Source organism: Ovis canadensis, chromosome 4, assembly GCF_042477335.2.
Source record: "Ovis canadensis isolate MfBH-ARS-UI-01 breed Bighorn chromosome 4, ARS-UI_OviCan_v2, whole genome shotgun sequence".
Classification (NCBI taxonomy): Eukaryota; Metazoa; Chordata; class Mammalia; order Artiodactyla; family Bovidae; genus Ovis; species Ovis canadensis.
The window spans coordinates 86890961-86907324 of NC_091248.1; the positions used below are offsets into that span (position 1 = coordinate 86890961).

Consider the following 16364-nt stretch of genomic DNA (forward strand, 5'->3'; position numbering starts at 1 on the left):
GCAATACGTGAACCGTGAACTTCCTGATGTTCAAGCTGGTTTTCGAAAAGGCAGAGGAACCAGAGATTAAATTGCCAACATCCGCTGCATCATGGAAAAAGCAAGAGAGTTCCAGAAAAACATCTATTTCTGCTTTATTGACTATGCCAAAGCCTTTGACTGCGTGGATCACAAGAAACTGTGGAAAATTCTGAAAGAGATGGGAATACCAGACCACCTGACCTGCCTCTTGAGAAATCTGTATACAGGTCAAGAAGCAACAGCTAGAAATGGACAAGGAACAACAGACTGGTTGCAACAGGAAAAGGAGTACGTCGAGGCTGTATATTGTCACCCTGCTTATTTAACTTCTATGCAGAGTACATCATGAGAAACACTGGGCTGGAAGAAGCACAAGCTGGAATCAAGATTGCCGGGAGAAATATCTATAACCTCAGATATGCAGATGACCCTACCCTTATGGCAGAAAGTGAAGAGAAGCTAAAAAGCGTCTTGATGGAAGTGAAAGAGGAGGGTGAAAAAGTTGGCTTAAAGCTCAACATTCAGAAAACAAACATCATGGCATCTGGTCCCATCACTTCATGGGAAATAGATGGGGAAACAGTGGAAACAGTGTCAGACTTTATTTTGGGGGGCTCCAAAGTCACTGCAGATGGTGACTGCAGCCATGAAATTAAAAGACGCTTACTCTTGGAAGAAAAGTTATGACCAACCTAGATAGCATATTCAAAAGCAGAGACATTACTTTGCCAACAAAGGTCTGTCTAGTCAAGGCTATCGTTTTTCCTGTGGTTATGTATGGATGTGAGATTTGTACTGTGAAGAAAGCTGAGCGCCGAAGAATTGATGCTTTTGAACTGTGGTGTTGGAGAAGACTCTTGAGAGTCCCTTGGAATGCAAGGAGATCCAACCAGTCTATCCTAAAGGAGATCAGTCCTAGGTGTTCATTGAAAGGACTGATGCTGAAGCTGAAACTCCAATACTTTGGCCACCTCATGTGAAGAATTGACTCACTGGAAAAGACCCTAATGCTGGGAAGGATTGAAAGCAGGAGAAGGTGACGACAAAGGATGAGATGGCTGGATGGCATCATCGACTCGATGCACATGAGTTTGAGTGAATTCCAGGAGTTGGTAATGGACAGGGAGGCATGGCATGCTGTGATTCATGGGGTCACAAGGAGTCAGTCACGACTGAGCGACCTGAACTGAACAAATAATTTACCATTCAAAAAGGAAATACTCTGAAATCTAGCACTGAATATCTCTTAAGCTAAGGGGAATACAATCAGTGTTTTTATTTCTCCTCCTTATCTTTCTGTATATAGCAAGTTTTCCACTGTAAACTTGTATAGGCAGAAAGAAAAAGATAAAAGTTATGTTTTGGTGAGCATAATAAAAACCAAATGTTAAAAAAACTCCATGTATTTTATCAGTAAATTTGCTATTGCCACTATAGGGTGAGTTTAATTATATACCAGCTAACAATGGCTATAGTATCTTTCCAGAAATAGTAAATAATTTATCTACACACTGGGTGTTAACTACTTAAGAAAAGTTTAAGTATTAAAAATTTCAAAGCATCTGAATGTAAGACCAATAATATAAGGCATACTCCAACCTCAACACTGTCCTTGTACTTGGATTGTACTGTGGCAATAAGGCTTTCCTCTGAACGGATCTTTTGTAGTACTTGACTACATGTTTTTAAAATGATGTCCTTGTCTGCATCACCTTGTTCCTAAATGAAATTACACAAAAAGAATTATATTTGAAGGAGTACAAAATAATTAAAACTTTTGATAACAATGGACAAAATTCAAAATGATATCTTTAACAAATTTGTATATTTCAAAATATTTCTTAAACATACATCTTTTTCTAGGGAGAAGTGAAACTTATGTCAAAGATGCTCATATGGGAAATTTTATTCCTATAACACTATTATTCCTAAAGCTGTCTAAACTAGAGCATTAAAGGAAATCAGGAATACTACTATGCTAGACATAAAAACTAAATAATACATAGAACTTCAACACTATTTTTATTAACAACCACATCTAAAATCAAGCCTGACAAACCATCTAAATAAGGACAACTTGACACAGTTGACAGTGGGGAAATACAGTAACACGTATGCATTTTTTTAAATGTCACTCTATAAAATTACAAAGGGAAAAGAGAAACAAAATAAAGAACATAACCAGTTTAGTAAGCAACCTAAAAAGCTGGTTAGGAGTCCCAGTGAGCAGTATTAACATTACAAAATATACTAATTTTTAGCTTTATACAGCAAGAGAGAATATATACAATACGGAAAGACAGCTACTAATCAATCTTGTGTATTCACTTCCAAAAGGTCTCACAGATTTTATTTCAAGTTTTTATAAACTCTGAAGAGTCTTATCTTATGGTTACTGAGTATGACAGACTTAAGTGCTATTGAAATCTGATAGAATCAGATTAATCTAAGAGTTGTTTTCCTAGAATTAAATATTAGATTTTTTTTCCTTGATGTGAAATATCCTACTAAAATGAAAATATCACCCTGTGGAAGAATAAGACTTCTCATTGTGTTTCTATTAGAACTTGGCAGTATTAGTATTTCAGACAGGCTTTTTTACAAGGAAAGCTAAGTCTACCTAGCAAAAAAAAAAAAAAAAACAACAAAACACTTTGCTTTAAGGAATACCAGTACTCACAATCAGAGATATCTCCAGCTCCTTGCAGACACCTGACTCAGTATTCTCCAGGATTTCATCAATATTATCAATTGTGTCATCAGAAATCAGTGATTCTTCCACAGACAGATCAAAGGCCTCATTTGTAAAAATAAAAGCATGAAGTATCTCATTTAATTATTTCAATCAGTACTGTATTCTTATACTTGGAGCAGAGCACTAGCCTATGTATTGCATAATATGGGGGAAATAAACATAAGAAATATAAAGTACTACCTTCAAAAACATTATGCACGGGAGAAGAAAAGGTACACACACCTCACACACTTAAAGAAAATACAGATTTTGTTAAAGTAATTAGTGGTTAAGAGAGATGAGAGGACAATACAGAGGAAAAGCATGAGAAAAAAACAGGGACAAGACCAGGATGATTTGAGGGAATGATAAAAGAGACTGTCCAACTGGTAAAGAACCTTGACTGTTCAGGTGGCAAGTTCAAACTGGACAGATAGTAGGTAGACAAAACCAGCCTTTATACAAAGGAATTGGGGTATGATTACACCTGATATATAATGATGACTCACTAGAATTGAGGAATCTAAAGAATAAAAGTTAAAAATTAAACTCTGATAGTTTTCATCTCATTAGGAAAACTAAGGTAATTCCTATCAGGAAACAGACTTTATAATAAGGTATAAAATAGAATAAAATCATGGGTCCAAATTATTATATAAAACATAAAGGTCATAAGCAGTCACTCCGATTTTAGAGGTTCAGATCTGTGATTATGGAGGTCTAGATTTGGGAAATAGCAATGGAAATGAAAGATAACAGACAACCTAAACAGAGGATGATTCTGAAACAAATGAAGACAAAGAAATAACTTAGTTATGTTAATGTATCCATAAGAAAGCATCAAAAAAGAAGAATTCTACAAGTAGCTGGAGAAAAAGGTTTTTTTTTTTTCCCAAAACAAAGCTAGAAATGCATATATGGAAACCAATCACATAGAGAGATAAATGATACCAAAGATGTTTTTGTCCTTGCTCAGGAGGTTGCAAAGCAACAGAAGAACAGAGAATCAGTAACAAAATTGGGCAAAAATTCAGTTAGGGTTCTGAGTACATTATACAAACCACATATCTCAAAGCCTTTTAGAAAATTATGTAGTGTTTTCACAATAATAAATAAGAACTAAAAAATTATATCTTTTCTAATATTTAATAACCAAGACTAATATTTTCCATTTTAGATATCTTTAAGATATTTAAGATAAGTAAAACCTGAATGACTTAAACATGGCCAAACATTTTAATGATGACTAGTTAGCCAACTAATGTTAAAACACATATATCTTTCTAAAAAAGAAACGAAAAGGAGGAAAGCTCTATCTTCTAAAGCACATACCATTATCTCTACACTATAGCTGTAAAATAAACAATTCACTTGTAATAAACTCCAGATATTATCTTACACCTGTAGCTTGACTGAAGCTGTTTTCATATACGTCCTGAACAGAGAATGTAAATAGGTAAATCCCTCACTCTACTATCCCAGCATTCTCCTTCTTATTTTTTTCCTCTCTCTCCCCCTCCCTCCCTTGCTCTCAGAAAGAAGTAAATTACATGTGGGAAATTTAAAAATATATATTCCCTGGTTTATGCTATAACATCACCAGGTAGCAGAACTCCTGTTACCTTTAAAGTATTCTGGAACCATGCTACAAGACGTTGTATACAAGTCTCTGTTTCACTTCTAACACTGGTGAACTCCTCTCTTTTATTACACCTCCAGTCATTAAATTTTTCCAGTATTTCTTCAGAGTTAATTCCTTCTTTGGCCTGTCCATATACTGCTTCTAAAGAGGCTGACAAATCCTGCAGAGAGATACTTCTGTTTATTAAAGTTAATTAACTTTATACTAAGAGTAAAGCATCATATTAGAATCTGAGAGACAGTTAAATGATATATTGAATCTCTATCTTGGAGAAGTTTATAAATAAAACTTTGAATATCTAGACATAAAAGCATAAAACTACCTAGAAGGTGATTTACTTGGATTATAATAGTAGAAGTTCATTAAATGAATTAAGTTTATAAACAGACGGCTTTATAGTCCTAGGCTTTTAATTAAGTAGAAAGTATCCTCTTTTCTCTGATTTTACATAAGAATCTATTTTGTCCTGACATGGGAGTTTCTAAGGGCTACTGCTAAGTAAAAATAAACATACTAAATTGTACAAAGAATTCCAATTAAGGAAAGACATTAAGCATATATATCTAGACAGCATATTAAAAAGCAGAGACATCACTTAGACAACAAAGGTCCATATAGTTTTGATCTTCCCAGTAGTCATGTACGGATGTGAGAGCTGGACAATAAAAAAGGCTGAGCACTGAAGAATTGATGCTTTCAAACTATAGTGTTGGAGAAGACTCTTGAGTATCCCTTGGACACAAAGAGATCAAACCAGCCAATCCTAAAGGAAATCAATCCTGAACATTCACTGGAAGGACTGATGCTCAAGCTGAAGCTCCAATACTTTGGCCACCTGACAAGAGCCAACTCACTGGAAATGACCCTGATGCTGAGAAAGACTGAAGGCAGGAGGAGAAGGGGGCCACAGAGTATGAAGTGATTGGATGGCATTATCGACTCAATGAACATGAATTTGAGCCAACTCTGGGAAACCACAGTGAAGGACAAGGAAGCCTGGCATGCTGCAGTCCACAGGGTCACAAAGAGTTGGACATGACTGAGCTACTGAACAAGAATATACATTTAAAAGCATTTTTAGAAAGGACTAGAAGAGACAAGATAGCTTGATGGCTCCCTCCAGGACTAAGACCCAAGAAACAGCACAGAGACAAGAGGAAAACTTAATAGATCCCAGAAATTTTTATCACAAAACTGAAAAACCCTTGGAAAGAAAGAAGATGGCTGGTATTTAGCACTGAATGAATACAATCACTGCAAGTAGGAGACAGCCTGTGCACAGCAAAGAATCATCTTGGGAAAAAAGAATTTTCCTCATATGTTCTTCTCCCTTCCTCACACTGGGCAAGAAAGCAGCAGCACAAGCAAGAGGCAATGGGTTTATACAAGTACAGTACGGAAAACTAGAGGAGGCAAAAACTGATAACCAGGACAGAAGACTCGGCCAAGCACTCTTCCCCTTCCCCCGAATACCCAGTACCATTTACACCTAAGGGGAGCAGCCCCTGGAAAAGAGGAAAGGCTGAGGGGGAGGGACTGAGAGGTCCTCTGAAGAGGAAGATTATCTAGAACAGAAGCCAATAGAAGTAGTTGAGCCGAGACTGTGTTATGGTCTTCTTGACAGACCAGAACCTGGGGACAGAGGTCGACGAAAAGAAGGCCAAGGAAAGAAGGATGCAGGGGACCCAAGTCTCTAGTGGAACAAGGGTGCTTTATTCAGGGCAGCGTGTGCTTATATATTGTAATACAAGGAAGCGTTAGGTAAAAAACAAGGTTAAGTAAAAAACACCGAAACCAGACACATAACAACAGTAACTAGGGGAGTAACAATCGTCACAGGGCCAGAAGACAATCCGTGTATTGGAAACAGGAACATGACTAAGGAGTTCTACAGAAAAGTAAAAGGTTACTGAAACAAATCCATGTATGTGTTCTGCCTCATGACCTCAGTCCTGAGAGCTGTGTGCAGCTCTGCTCATTCCTGTTTTCCAGCAACTGATAAGGAACAGAGGGCCCTTGAGAAACAGAAAACAACGCATAGGATTCCTTAAAATTAAGGAATTCCCTGACAAGACTGCAAGCCTGTAAGTTCTGAGAAGCAAGCCTATCCTATTCCCTAAATCCACCTGAAGTCTCAAAGGTATGCTCCAAGCTTTCACTCTTCCCAAGGTCCCTCTTCCACACTAACACATACACACGTAACAGCACACCAAGATAGGTGATAATTCTTCAAGAGCATATGCAGTCCTGAGGAGAAGTACAGGGGAGCATGGAAAGTGGCAGTAACACAAGCACTCTGAAAGAAATCTAACAAACTAAGCCATCTTATTGATATTTCTTGATTCCAGCTTGTGCTTCCGCCAGCCCAGCATTTCTCATGATGTACTCTGCATGTAAGTTAAATAAGCAGGGTGACAATATACAGCCTCGACGTACTGCTTTTCCTATTTGAGACCAGTCTGTTGTTCCATGTCCAGTTCTAACTGTTGCTTCCTGACCTGCATATAGATTTCTCAAAAGTCAGGTCAGGTGGTCTGGTATTCCCATCTCTCTCAGAATTTTCCAGTTTCTTGTGATCCACACAGTGAAAGGCTTTGGCATAGTCAATAAAGCAGAAATAGATGTTTTTCTGGAACTCTCTTGTTCTTTCCATGATCCAGCGGATGTTGGCAATTTGATCTCTGGTTCCTCCGCCTTTTTTAAAACCAGCTTGAACATCAGGAAGTTCACAGTTCACGTATTGCTGAAGCCTGGCTTGGAGAATTTTGAGCATTACTTTACTAACGTGTGAGATGAGTGCAATTTTGCAGTAGTTTGAGCATTCATTGGTATTGCCTCTCTTTTGGATTGGAATGAAAACTGACCTTTTCCAGTCCTGCGGCCACTGCTGACTTTTCCAAATTTGCTGGCATACTGAGTGCAGCACTTTCACAGCATTATCTTTCAGGATTTCAAATAGCTCTACTGGAATTCTATCCCCTCCACTATCTTCGTTCATAGTGATGCTTTCTAAGGCCCACTTGACTTCACATCCAGGATGTCTGTCTCTAGATGAGTGATCACACCATAGTGATTATCTGGATCGTGAAGATCTTTTTTGTACAGTTCTTCTGTGTATTCTTGCCACCTCTTCTTAATATCTTCTGCTTCTGTTAGGTCCATACCATTTCTGTCCTTTATCGAGCCCATTTTTGCATGAAATGCTCCCTTCGTATCTCCAATTTTTATGAAGAGATTTCTAGTCTTTCCCATTCTGTTCTTTTCCTCTATTTCTTTGCACTGATCGCCAAGGAAGGCTTTCTTATCTCTCCTTGCTATTCTTTAGAACTCTGCATTCAGATGCTTATATCTTTCCTTTTCTCCTTTGCTTTTCGCGTCTCTTCTTTTCACAGATATTTGTAAGGCCTCCCCAGACAGCCATTTTGCTTTTTTGCATTTCTTTTCCATGGAGATAGTCTTGATCCCTGTCTCCCGTACAATGTCACGAACCTCTGTCTATAGTTCATCAGGCACTCTGTCTATCAGATCTAGTCCCTTAAATCTATTTCTCACTTCCACTGTATAATCATAAGGGATTTGATTTAGGTCATGCCTGAATGGTCTAGTGGTTTTCCCTACTTTCTTCAATTTAAGTCTGTATTTGTCAATAAGGACTCAGATATGCAGATGACACCACCCTTATGGCAGATGGTGAAATGGAACTAAAAAGCTTCTTGATGAAAGTGAAAGAGGAGAGTGAAAAAGTTGGCTTAAAGCTGCACATTCAGACAACGAAGATCATGGCATCTGGTCCCATCACTTCATGGCAAATAGATGGGTTAACAGTGGAAACAGTGTCAGACTTTATGTTTTTGGGCTCCAAAATCACTGCAGATGGTGACTGCAGTCATGAAATTAAAAGACACTTATTCCTTGGAAGGAAAGTTATGACCAACCTAGATAGCATATTAAAATGCAGAGACATTACTTTGCCAACAGAAGTCTGTCTAGTTAAGACTATGGTTTTTTCCAGTGGTCATGTGTGGATGTGAGATTTGGACTATAAAGAAAGCTGAGTGCAGAAGAATTAATGCTTTTGAACTGTGGTGTTGGAGAAGACTCTTGAGAGTCCCTTGGACTGCAAGGAGATCCACCAAGCCATTCTAAAGGAGATCAGTCCTGGGTGTTCATTGGAAGGACTGATGCTAAAGCTGAAACTCCAATACTTTGGCCATCTTATGCGAAGAGTTAACTCATTGGAAAAGACACTGATGCTGGGAGTGATTGGGGATAGGAGAAGAAGGGTACGACAGAGGATGAGATGGTTGGATGGCATCACCGACTCAATGGATGTTAGTTTGAGTGAACTCTGGGAGTTGGTGATAGACAGGGACACCTGGCGTGCTGTGATTCATGGGATCACAAAGAATTGGACACAACTGAGTGACCGAATTGAACTGAAGCCACCTTATAAAAAGGAAGCAAAATCAATGGCCCAGATAACAGGAAGAACTCAAAATAAGCATAACAAATCTTCTCAAAAATAGAAAGGATGTTGGAAACATAAAGCAAAACCAAGTAATTATAAATAATAAACAACTGAAATTATTAAGCATGAAGAAATAATTTTTGAAATAAAGAACACATGGTTTGGTTAAATGGCAGAATACAGCAAAGAATCAATTAGTGACTATTGATTAGGACAAAAATGAGACTCATCAACAACTACAGAAATAAGAAAACAATGGATTATTATTTTCAAAAGTCTTAAGAGAAAATAGCCTTTGCATCTAAGATATTTTATAGCTCATTAAGTAACTGTTGAAAAGAGTTTAAATGTAATCAGCGGCTTAAATATTTGAGTTGTTTAAATATGATATCCTGAGACATTTAATACCTTACCAAGTCAACCACTCAATCTCTGCTTGGAAGGACTCTCATAGAAAGTATTCTAAAATACAGTGTGAACCAAAAGATATCCAACAATTTATGAAGAGTCAGAAAATAATTCAACTCTACAAAGTTTCTTACTTGAGTTTTCATATACTATACCTGTAACAGTCTGTGAGTAAAATCATAGACAGCAATTGTGATTGTTTGGTTAGCTGGTATTTGGGAGAGAGATAAAGACAGATAAGACCCACCAGAGGCAAGGGAGAATGTTCTAACGTATACAGGGAAGAGGGAAGAAAAGGAGGAAAAAAAAAATCATGATAAACAGAAACACAAAAGTAGTCACAGAAATAAGTTCTAATAAAATAGTAATTATATATAAATCAATTAAATTACCCATTCATTAAAAGTCAGATTTAAATGTTTTACTGATTCTTTTAAAAAATGATCCACTGAAGTGTTGTCTAAGAGACACATATAAAATAAATGGAACAAAAAAAGAATCTATATATAAGGCAAATATTAACCAGAAAGACAAGTAGGATAAAAATTTTAAAAGGAAACAAAAATAAAAATTTATCCCAAAACACCTTAAGGAAAAACTATTATTACCTAATAGTTTAAAACTACATAGTTTAAAATAGATAACAATCATGAATTCATTAACACTTAACAATAAGCTCTGAAATATTTTGAAAAATTAAAGAAAACTAGAATATATATTAACTAGAAAATATAAAAAAATCTCAAAATTTACAAAATGATCAGATAAAAAACTAAGCAAAGATACAGAAGATTAAAGCTTCAGATCATAGCTTAAGCTGTAGATCAGAAACTGCACACAAAAAACCTAGAATATATTTTCTTTTCAAATTTATAAAAAGTCATGAAACATTAACCATGTACTGTAGGCCACAAAAGAAGCCCCAATAAATGCTAATGAAATCAAATATTGTGACATTTCACTTCTTTGACCTTCATTATAAAAGTACGTTATATTACTTAAATACTTGAAGAAAATAAATAAAAATATAACTATTTTTTAGCAAAATAGAGAAATTTAAGAATAATCTGAACTTATGCAGCTCAATTCCAGAAAAATAAACGACCCAATCAAAAAATGGACCAAAGAACTAAATAGACATTTCTCCAAAGAAGACATACGGATGGCTAACAAACAGATGAAAAGATGCTCAACGTCACTCATTATTAGAGAAATGCAAATCAAGACCACAATGAGGTACCATTTCACACCAGTCAGAATGGCTGCGATACAAAAGTCTGCAAGCAATAATGCTGGAGAGGGTGTGGAGAAAAAGGAACCCTCTTACACTGTTGGTGGGAATGCAAACTAGTACAGCCAGTATGGAAAACAGTGTGGAGATTCCTTAAAAAATTGCAAATAGAACTGCCTTATGACCCAGCAATCCCACTGCTGGGCATACACACCAAGGAAACCAGAATTGAAAGAGACACATGTACCCCAATGTTCATCACAGCACTGTTTATAATAGCCAGGACATGGAAACAACCTAGAAGTCCATCAGCAGATGAATGGGTAAGAAATCTGTGGTACATATACACAATGGAGTATTACTCAGCTATTAAAAAGAATATATTTGAATCAGTTCTAATGAGATGGATGAAACTGGAGCCAATTATACAGAGTGAAGTAAGCCAGAAAGAAAAACACCAATACAGTATACTAACACATATATATAGAATTTAGAAAAATGGTAATGATGATCCTGTATGCCAGACAGCAAAAGAGACACAGATGTGTAGATCGGACTTTTGGACTCTGAGGGAGAGGGAGAGGGAGAGGGTGGGATGATTTGGGAGAATGGCATTGAAACATGTACACTAATATGTAAGAAATGAATCGCCAGTCTATGTCCGATGTAGGATGCAGGATGCTTGGGGCTGGTGCACGGGGATGATCCGGAGGAATGATGTGGGGTGGGAGGGGGCTTCGTGTTTGGGAACTCATGTACACCCATGGCAGATTCATGTCAATATATACCAAAACCTATGCAGTACTGTAAAGTAAAATAAAGTAAAAATTAAAATTAAAATTAAAAAAAATGTTAAAAAAGAATAATCTGTTGACAAAAGGGAAGAATAGAAAGGGAAACAAACCAGATTTGGCAAAAAGTCTTTTAAGATTAAATTTTAAAAAGAAAAGAGTTTTAAAATGATCTTGGTTGCCAATCCTTTAACTCTGTAACAGTCAATGAAAAGAAATAAACCATTACAGAGTAAAGCTGCACTGTTGCTGCTGCTAAGTCGCTTCAGTCATGTCTGACTCTGTGTGACCCCACAGACGGCAGCCCACCAGGCTCCCCCGTCCCTGGGATTTTCCAGGCAAGAACACTGGAGTGGGTTGCCATTTCCTTCTCTAATGCATGAAACTGAAAAGTGAAAGTGAAGTCACTCAGTCGTGTCCAACTCTTAGCGACCCCATGGACTGTAGCCCACCAGGCTCCTCCATCCATGGGATTTTCCAGGCAAGAGTACTGGAGTGGGGTGCCACTGCCCTCTCCAGAATCATGTCTAAGGCCAGTCAATTTTCCCCATGCCATTTTGCTGGTAGTATCTGTTTTGCTATTCCCCTTAGAGCATCTCTGGTATAGTTTTAACAAACCTCTGTTGATTATAGTAAATATAGTTTATCCAATCAACATTTTTATTAATTGTGGACCACCAGAATAATACTGACTCGAACCCTGCTGCTATTTGCTTTCTAGCCTTGGATTCATTAGGAATACTTCTAGGGACCCCAATAGAATAATTATATAGGGATCAAATGACCCACTCGGGGCAAGAGTGTTCCTTTTGGCTCCGTGGTTAGTCTGCTTAAGAGGTGGATCCGAGTGTCGAAATGCCAGGGTGAAAAGGATAGCCAATTGAACTAGGGTGCAAATTCCACTCCAGTTGGTTGGTAAGAGTCTCAAGCCATGGTCCTCCACAACACCAGATATCTTCCCAGGCGCAGAATGGTTGCTCATTCCCTCAAAGGACTGGCCTTCACTGCACCCAGACACATTCCCCAAGAATGCTAACTGTTCCCCCCACCTAGAGAGGCATGAGGTATAGTTCACATTATGGAATGGGGGTTTGACAGTCCTTGCGGGTTATGCCTAGGACCCTTCACAGTCACGAACATTAGACAGGTGAACTCTTACATCACTGTCCTTTTCTATGCAAATCTTATTTCACCATTCTGGAATAACCTATACTATTTATTCAATTCTGCTTAAGAAAATGTTTCAAATAATGGCTCCAATGGTTCCTGAACCATACATAATAACAGGAAAACCACATATTAATCAAATTGCCAACATCTGCTGGATTATATAAAAAGCTAGAGAATTCCAAAAAAACATCTATTTCTGCTTCATTGACTAAGCTAAACCCTTTGACTGTGCAGATCACAATAAACTATGAAAAATTATCTTAAAGAGGTAGGAATACCAGATCACCTTACCTGCCTCCTGGGAAACATGTATGCAGGAGGTCAAGAAGCAATAGAACAGGATATGGAACTGTTCCAAATTGGGAAAGGAGTACATCAAGGCTGTATATTGGCACTCTGCTTATTTAATTTATATGCAGAGTACATATCATGAGAAATGCTGGGCTGGATGAAGCACAAACTGGAATTAAGACTGCCGATATGCAGATGATACCATCCTCAGGGCAGAAAGCAAAGAAGAATTAAAGAGCCTCTTGATGAAGGTGAAAGAAAGAAGTAAAAAAGCTAGCTTAAAACTCAAATTTCAAAAAACTAAGATCATGGCATCCAGTCCCATCACTTCATGAATGCAAACAGACAGAGATACAATGGAAACAGTGACAAACTTTATTTTCCTGGGCTCCAAAATCACTACAGATGATGACTGTAGTCATGAAATTAAAAGACGCTTGCTCCTTGAAAGAAAAGCTATGAAAAACCTAGACAGCGTATTAAATAGCAGAGACATTACTTTGACAACAAAGGTCAGGTCCATATAGTCAAAACTATGGTTTTTTCAGTAGTAATGTACATATATAAGAGCTGGACAATAAAAAAGGATGAGCACTGAAGAATTGATGCCTTCGAACTGTGGTGCTGTGGTGGTGAAGAAGACTCAATCTTGAAATTGAGTCTCCCTTGGACAGCAAGGAAAGCAAAGCAGTCAATCCTAAAAGAAATGGGTCCTGAATATTCATTGGAAGGACTGATGTTGAAGCTGAAGCTCCAATACTTTGGCCACCTGATGCAAAGAGACAACTCATTGGAAAAGACCCTGATGCTAGGAAAGACTGAAGGCAGGAGGAGAAGGGGATGACAGAGGATGAGATGGCTGGACGGCATCACCGACCTAATGGACATGAGTTTGAGCAAACTCCAGGAGACAGTGAAGGAAAGGGAAGCCTGGCATGCTGCAGTCCATGAGGTCACAGAGTCAGACATGACTGAGTGACTGAACAACGACATCTTCAACCAGGTGTACAGAAAGACACAAGTGCTCGGATGTCCCTTAATAACCTTTTATCCAATTTTCCAGCAAGCTTAACCCCCTACCTACAGTCCAAAACAAGATAGCTAGTATTCAGCTTGGTATTAAAGATATTGTCAAAAGCAGTAAATATTCAAAGATACATAAAATGTAGGAGTAGAAGAGGGTTATTCTGTTCAAATGATAAAATCACATAGAAAGTCCAGAGTATCAACTGACAAAGAGTAAAAAAGAGTTCAGCAGAGTTGCCAGAAAAACATCAGTATATAAAAATCATCAGCATGCCTCTACACCATCAAAAGAACAAGGGCAGTGAAAGTAAGACAGCATTCACAGAGGAACCAAAAATGCAAACATCTTGGAGTTAAATCGAGAAAAATGCATGAGGACTTAAGAGAAAAATTTTAAACAGCATTAAAAGATACAAAAGATCCCAATAAGCAGAAAGAAATACTATGCTAATAGGTGGAATGAACACTGTCGTGCCCATTCATTCTAAATTAGTCATTTCTGAAATGGTAGGATTTGACTGAAGATAAGCAGCAGCTGCTGTGCTTTGCTGGAGTAGCCGTGAAGAGATACCCCACGGTATCAGATACCCCAAGGTAACAGAAATCCAAGTAAAATGGTCGGTGTTGCAAGAGGGCATCAGAGGGCAGACACACTGAAACCATACTCACAGAAAACTAGTAAATCCAACCACACTAGGATCACAGCCTTGTCTAACTCAATGAAACTAAGCCATGCCCATGGGGCAACCCAAGACGGGGAGGTCATCGTGGAGAGGTCTGACAGAATGTGGTCCACTGGAGAAGGGAGTGGCAACCACTTCAGTATTCTTGCCTTGAGAACCCCATGAACAGTATGAAAAGGCAAAATGGTAGGATACTGAAAGAGGTACTCCCTAGGTCAGTAGGTGCCCAATAGGCTACTGGAGGTCACTGGAGAGATAACTCTAGAAAGAATGAAGGGATGGAGACAAAGCAAAAACAATGCCCAGCTGTGGATGTGACTGGTGATAGAAGCAAGGTCCGATGCTATAAAGAGCAATACTGCATAGGAACGTGGAATGTCAGGTCCATGAATCAAGGCAAATTGGAAGGGGTCAAACAAGAGATGGCAAGAGTGAACATCAACATTCTAGGAATGAGCAAACTAAAATGGACTGGAATGGGTGAATTTAACTCAGATGACCATTATATCGACTACTGCGGGCAGGAATCCTTCAGGAGAAATAGAGTAGCCATGATGGTCAACAAGAGTGTCCAAAATGCAGTGCTTGGATGCAATTTCAAAAATGACAGAATAATTTCTGTTCGTTTCCAAGTCAAACCATTCAATATCACAGTAATCCAAGTCTATGCCCCAACCAGTAATGCTGAAGAAACTGAAGTTGAACGGTTATATGAAGACCTGCAAGACCTTTTAAAACTAAAACCCAAAACAGATGTCCCTTTCATTAAGGGGACTGGAATGCAAAAGTAGGAAGTCAAGAAACACCTGGAGTAACAGGCAAATTTGGCCTTGGAATGCAAAATGAAGCAGGGCAAAGACTAATAGAGTTTTGCCAAGAAAATGCACTGGTCATAGCAAACACCCTCTTCCAACAACACAAGAGAAGACTCTACACATGGACATCACCAGATGGTCAACACCGAAATCAGATTGATTATATTCTTTGCAGCCAAAGATGGAGAAGCTCTATACAGTCAACAAAAACAAGACCAGGAGCTGACTGTGGCTCAGATCATGAACTCCTTATTAACAAATTCAGACTGAAATTGAAGAAAGCAGGGAAAATCGCTAGACCATTCAGGTATGACCTAAATCAAATCCCTTATGATTATACAGCGGAAGTGAAAATTGATTTAAGGGCCTAGATCTGATAGATAGAGTGCCTGATGAACTATGGAATGAGGTTTGTGACACTGTACAGGAGACAGGGATCAAGACCATCCCCATGGAAAAGAAATGCAAAAAAGCAAAATGGCTGTCTGGGGAGGCCTTACAAACAGCTGTGAAAAGAAGCGAAGCGAAAAGCAAAGGAGAAAAGGAAAGATATAAGCATCTGAATGCAGAGTTCCAAAAACTAGCAAGAAGAGATAAGAAAGCCTTCCTCGGCGATCAGTGCAAAGAAATAGAGGAAAAGAACAGAATGGGAAAGACTAGAGGTCTCTTCAAGAAAATTAGAGATACCAAGGGAGCATTTCATGCAAAGATGGGCTCGATAAAGGACAGAGATGGTATGGACCCAACAGAAGCAGAAGATATTAAGAAGAGGTGGCAAGAATACACAGAATAACTGTACAAAAAAGATCTTCAGGACCCAGATAATCACTATGGTGTGATCACTCATCTAGAGCCAGACATCCTGGAATGTGAAGTCAAGTGGGCCTTGGAAAGCATCACTACGAACAAAGATAGTGGAGGTGACGGAATTCCAGTGGAGCTATTTCAAATCCTGAAAGATGATGCTGTGAAAGTGCTGCACTCAATATGCCAGCAAATCTGGAAAAGTCAACAGTGGCCACAAGACTGAAAAAGGTAGTTTTCATTCCAATCCCAAAGAAAGGCAATGCCAAAGAATGCTCAA

General features: G+C 38.2%; 1 protein-coding gene across 3 annotated transcripts in view; it reads right to left on the bottom strand.

Moving 5' to 3' along the window:
• STK31 (serine/threonine kinase 31) overlaps positions 1 to 16364 on the bottom strand; it is a 107709-nt gene that overhangs the window by 38963 nt on the left and 52382 nt on the right. For all 3 annotated transcript variants that reach the window (XM_069586795.1, XM_069586796.1, XM_069586794.1), the window contains 3 exons: positions 4378 to 4557; positions 2702 to 2818; positions 1621 to 1740 (listed from right to left, as the gene is read on the bottom strand). In XM_069586795.1, the coding sequence (XP_069442896.1) occupies positions 1621 to 1740; positions 2702 to 2818; positions 4378 to 4557 (417 nt within the window). The remainder of the gene's footprint in view (positions 1 to 1620; positions 1741 to 2701; positions 2819 to 4377; positions 4558 to 16364) is intronic.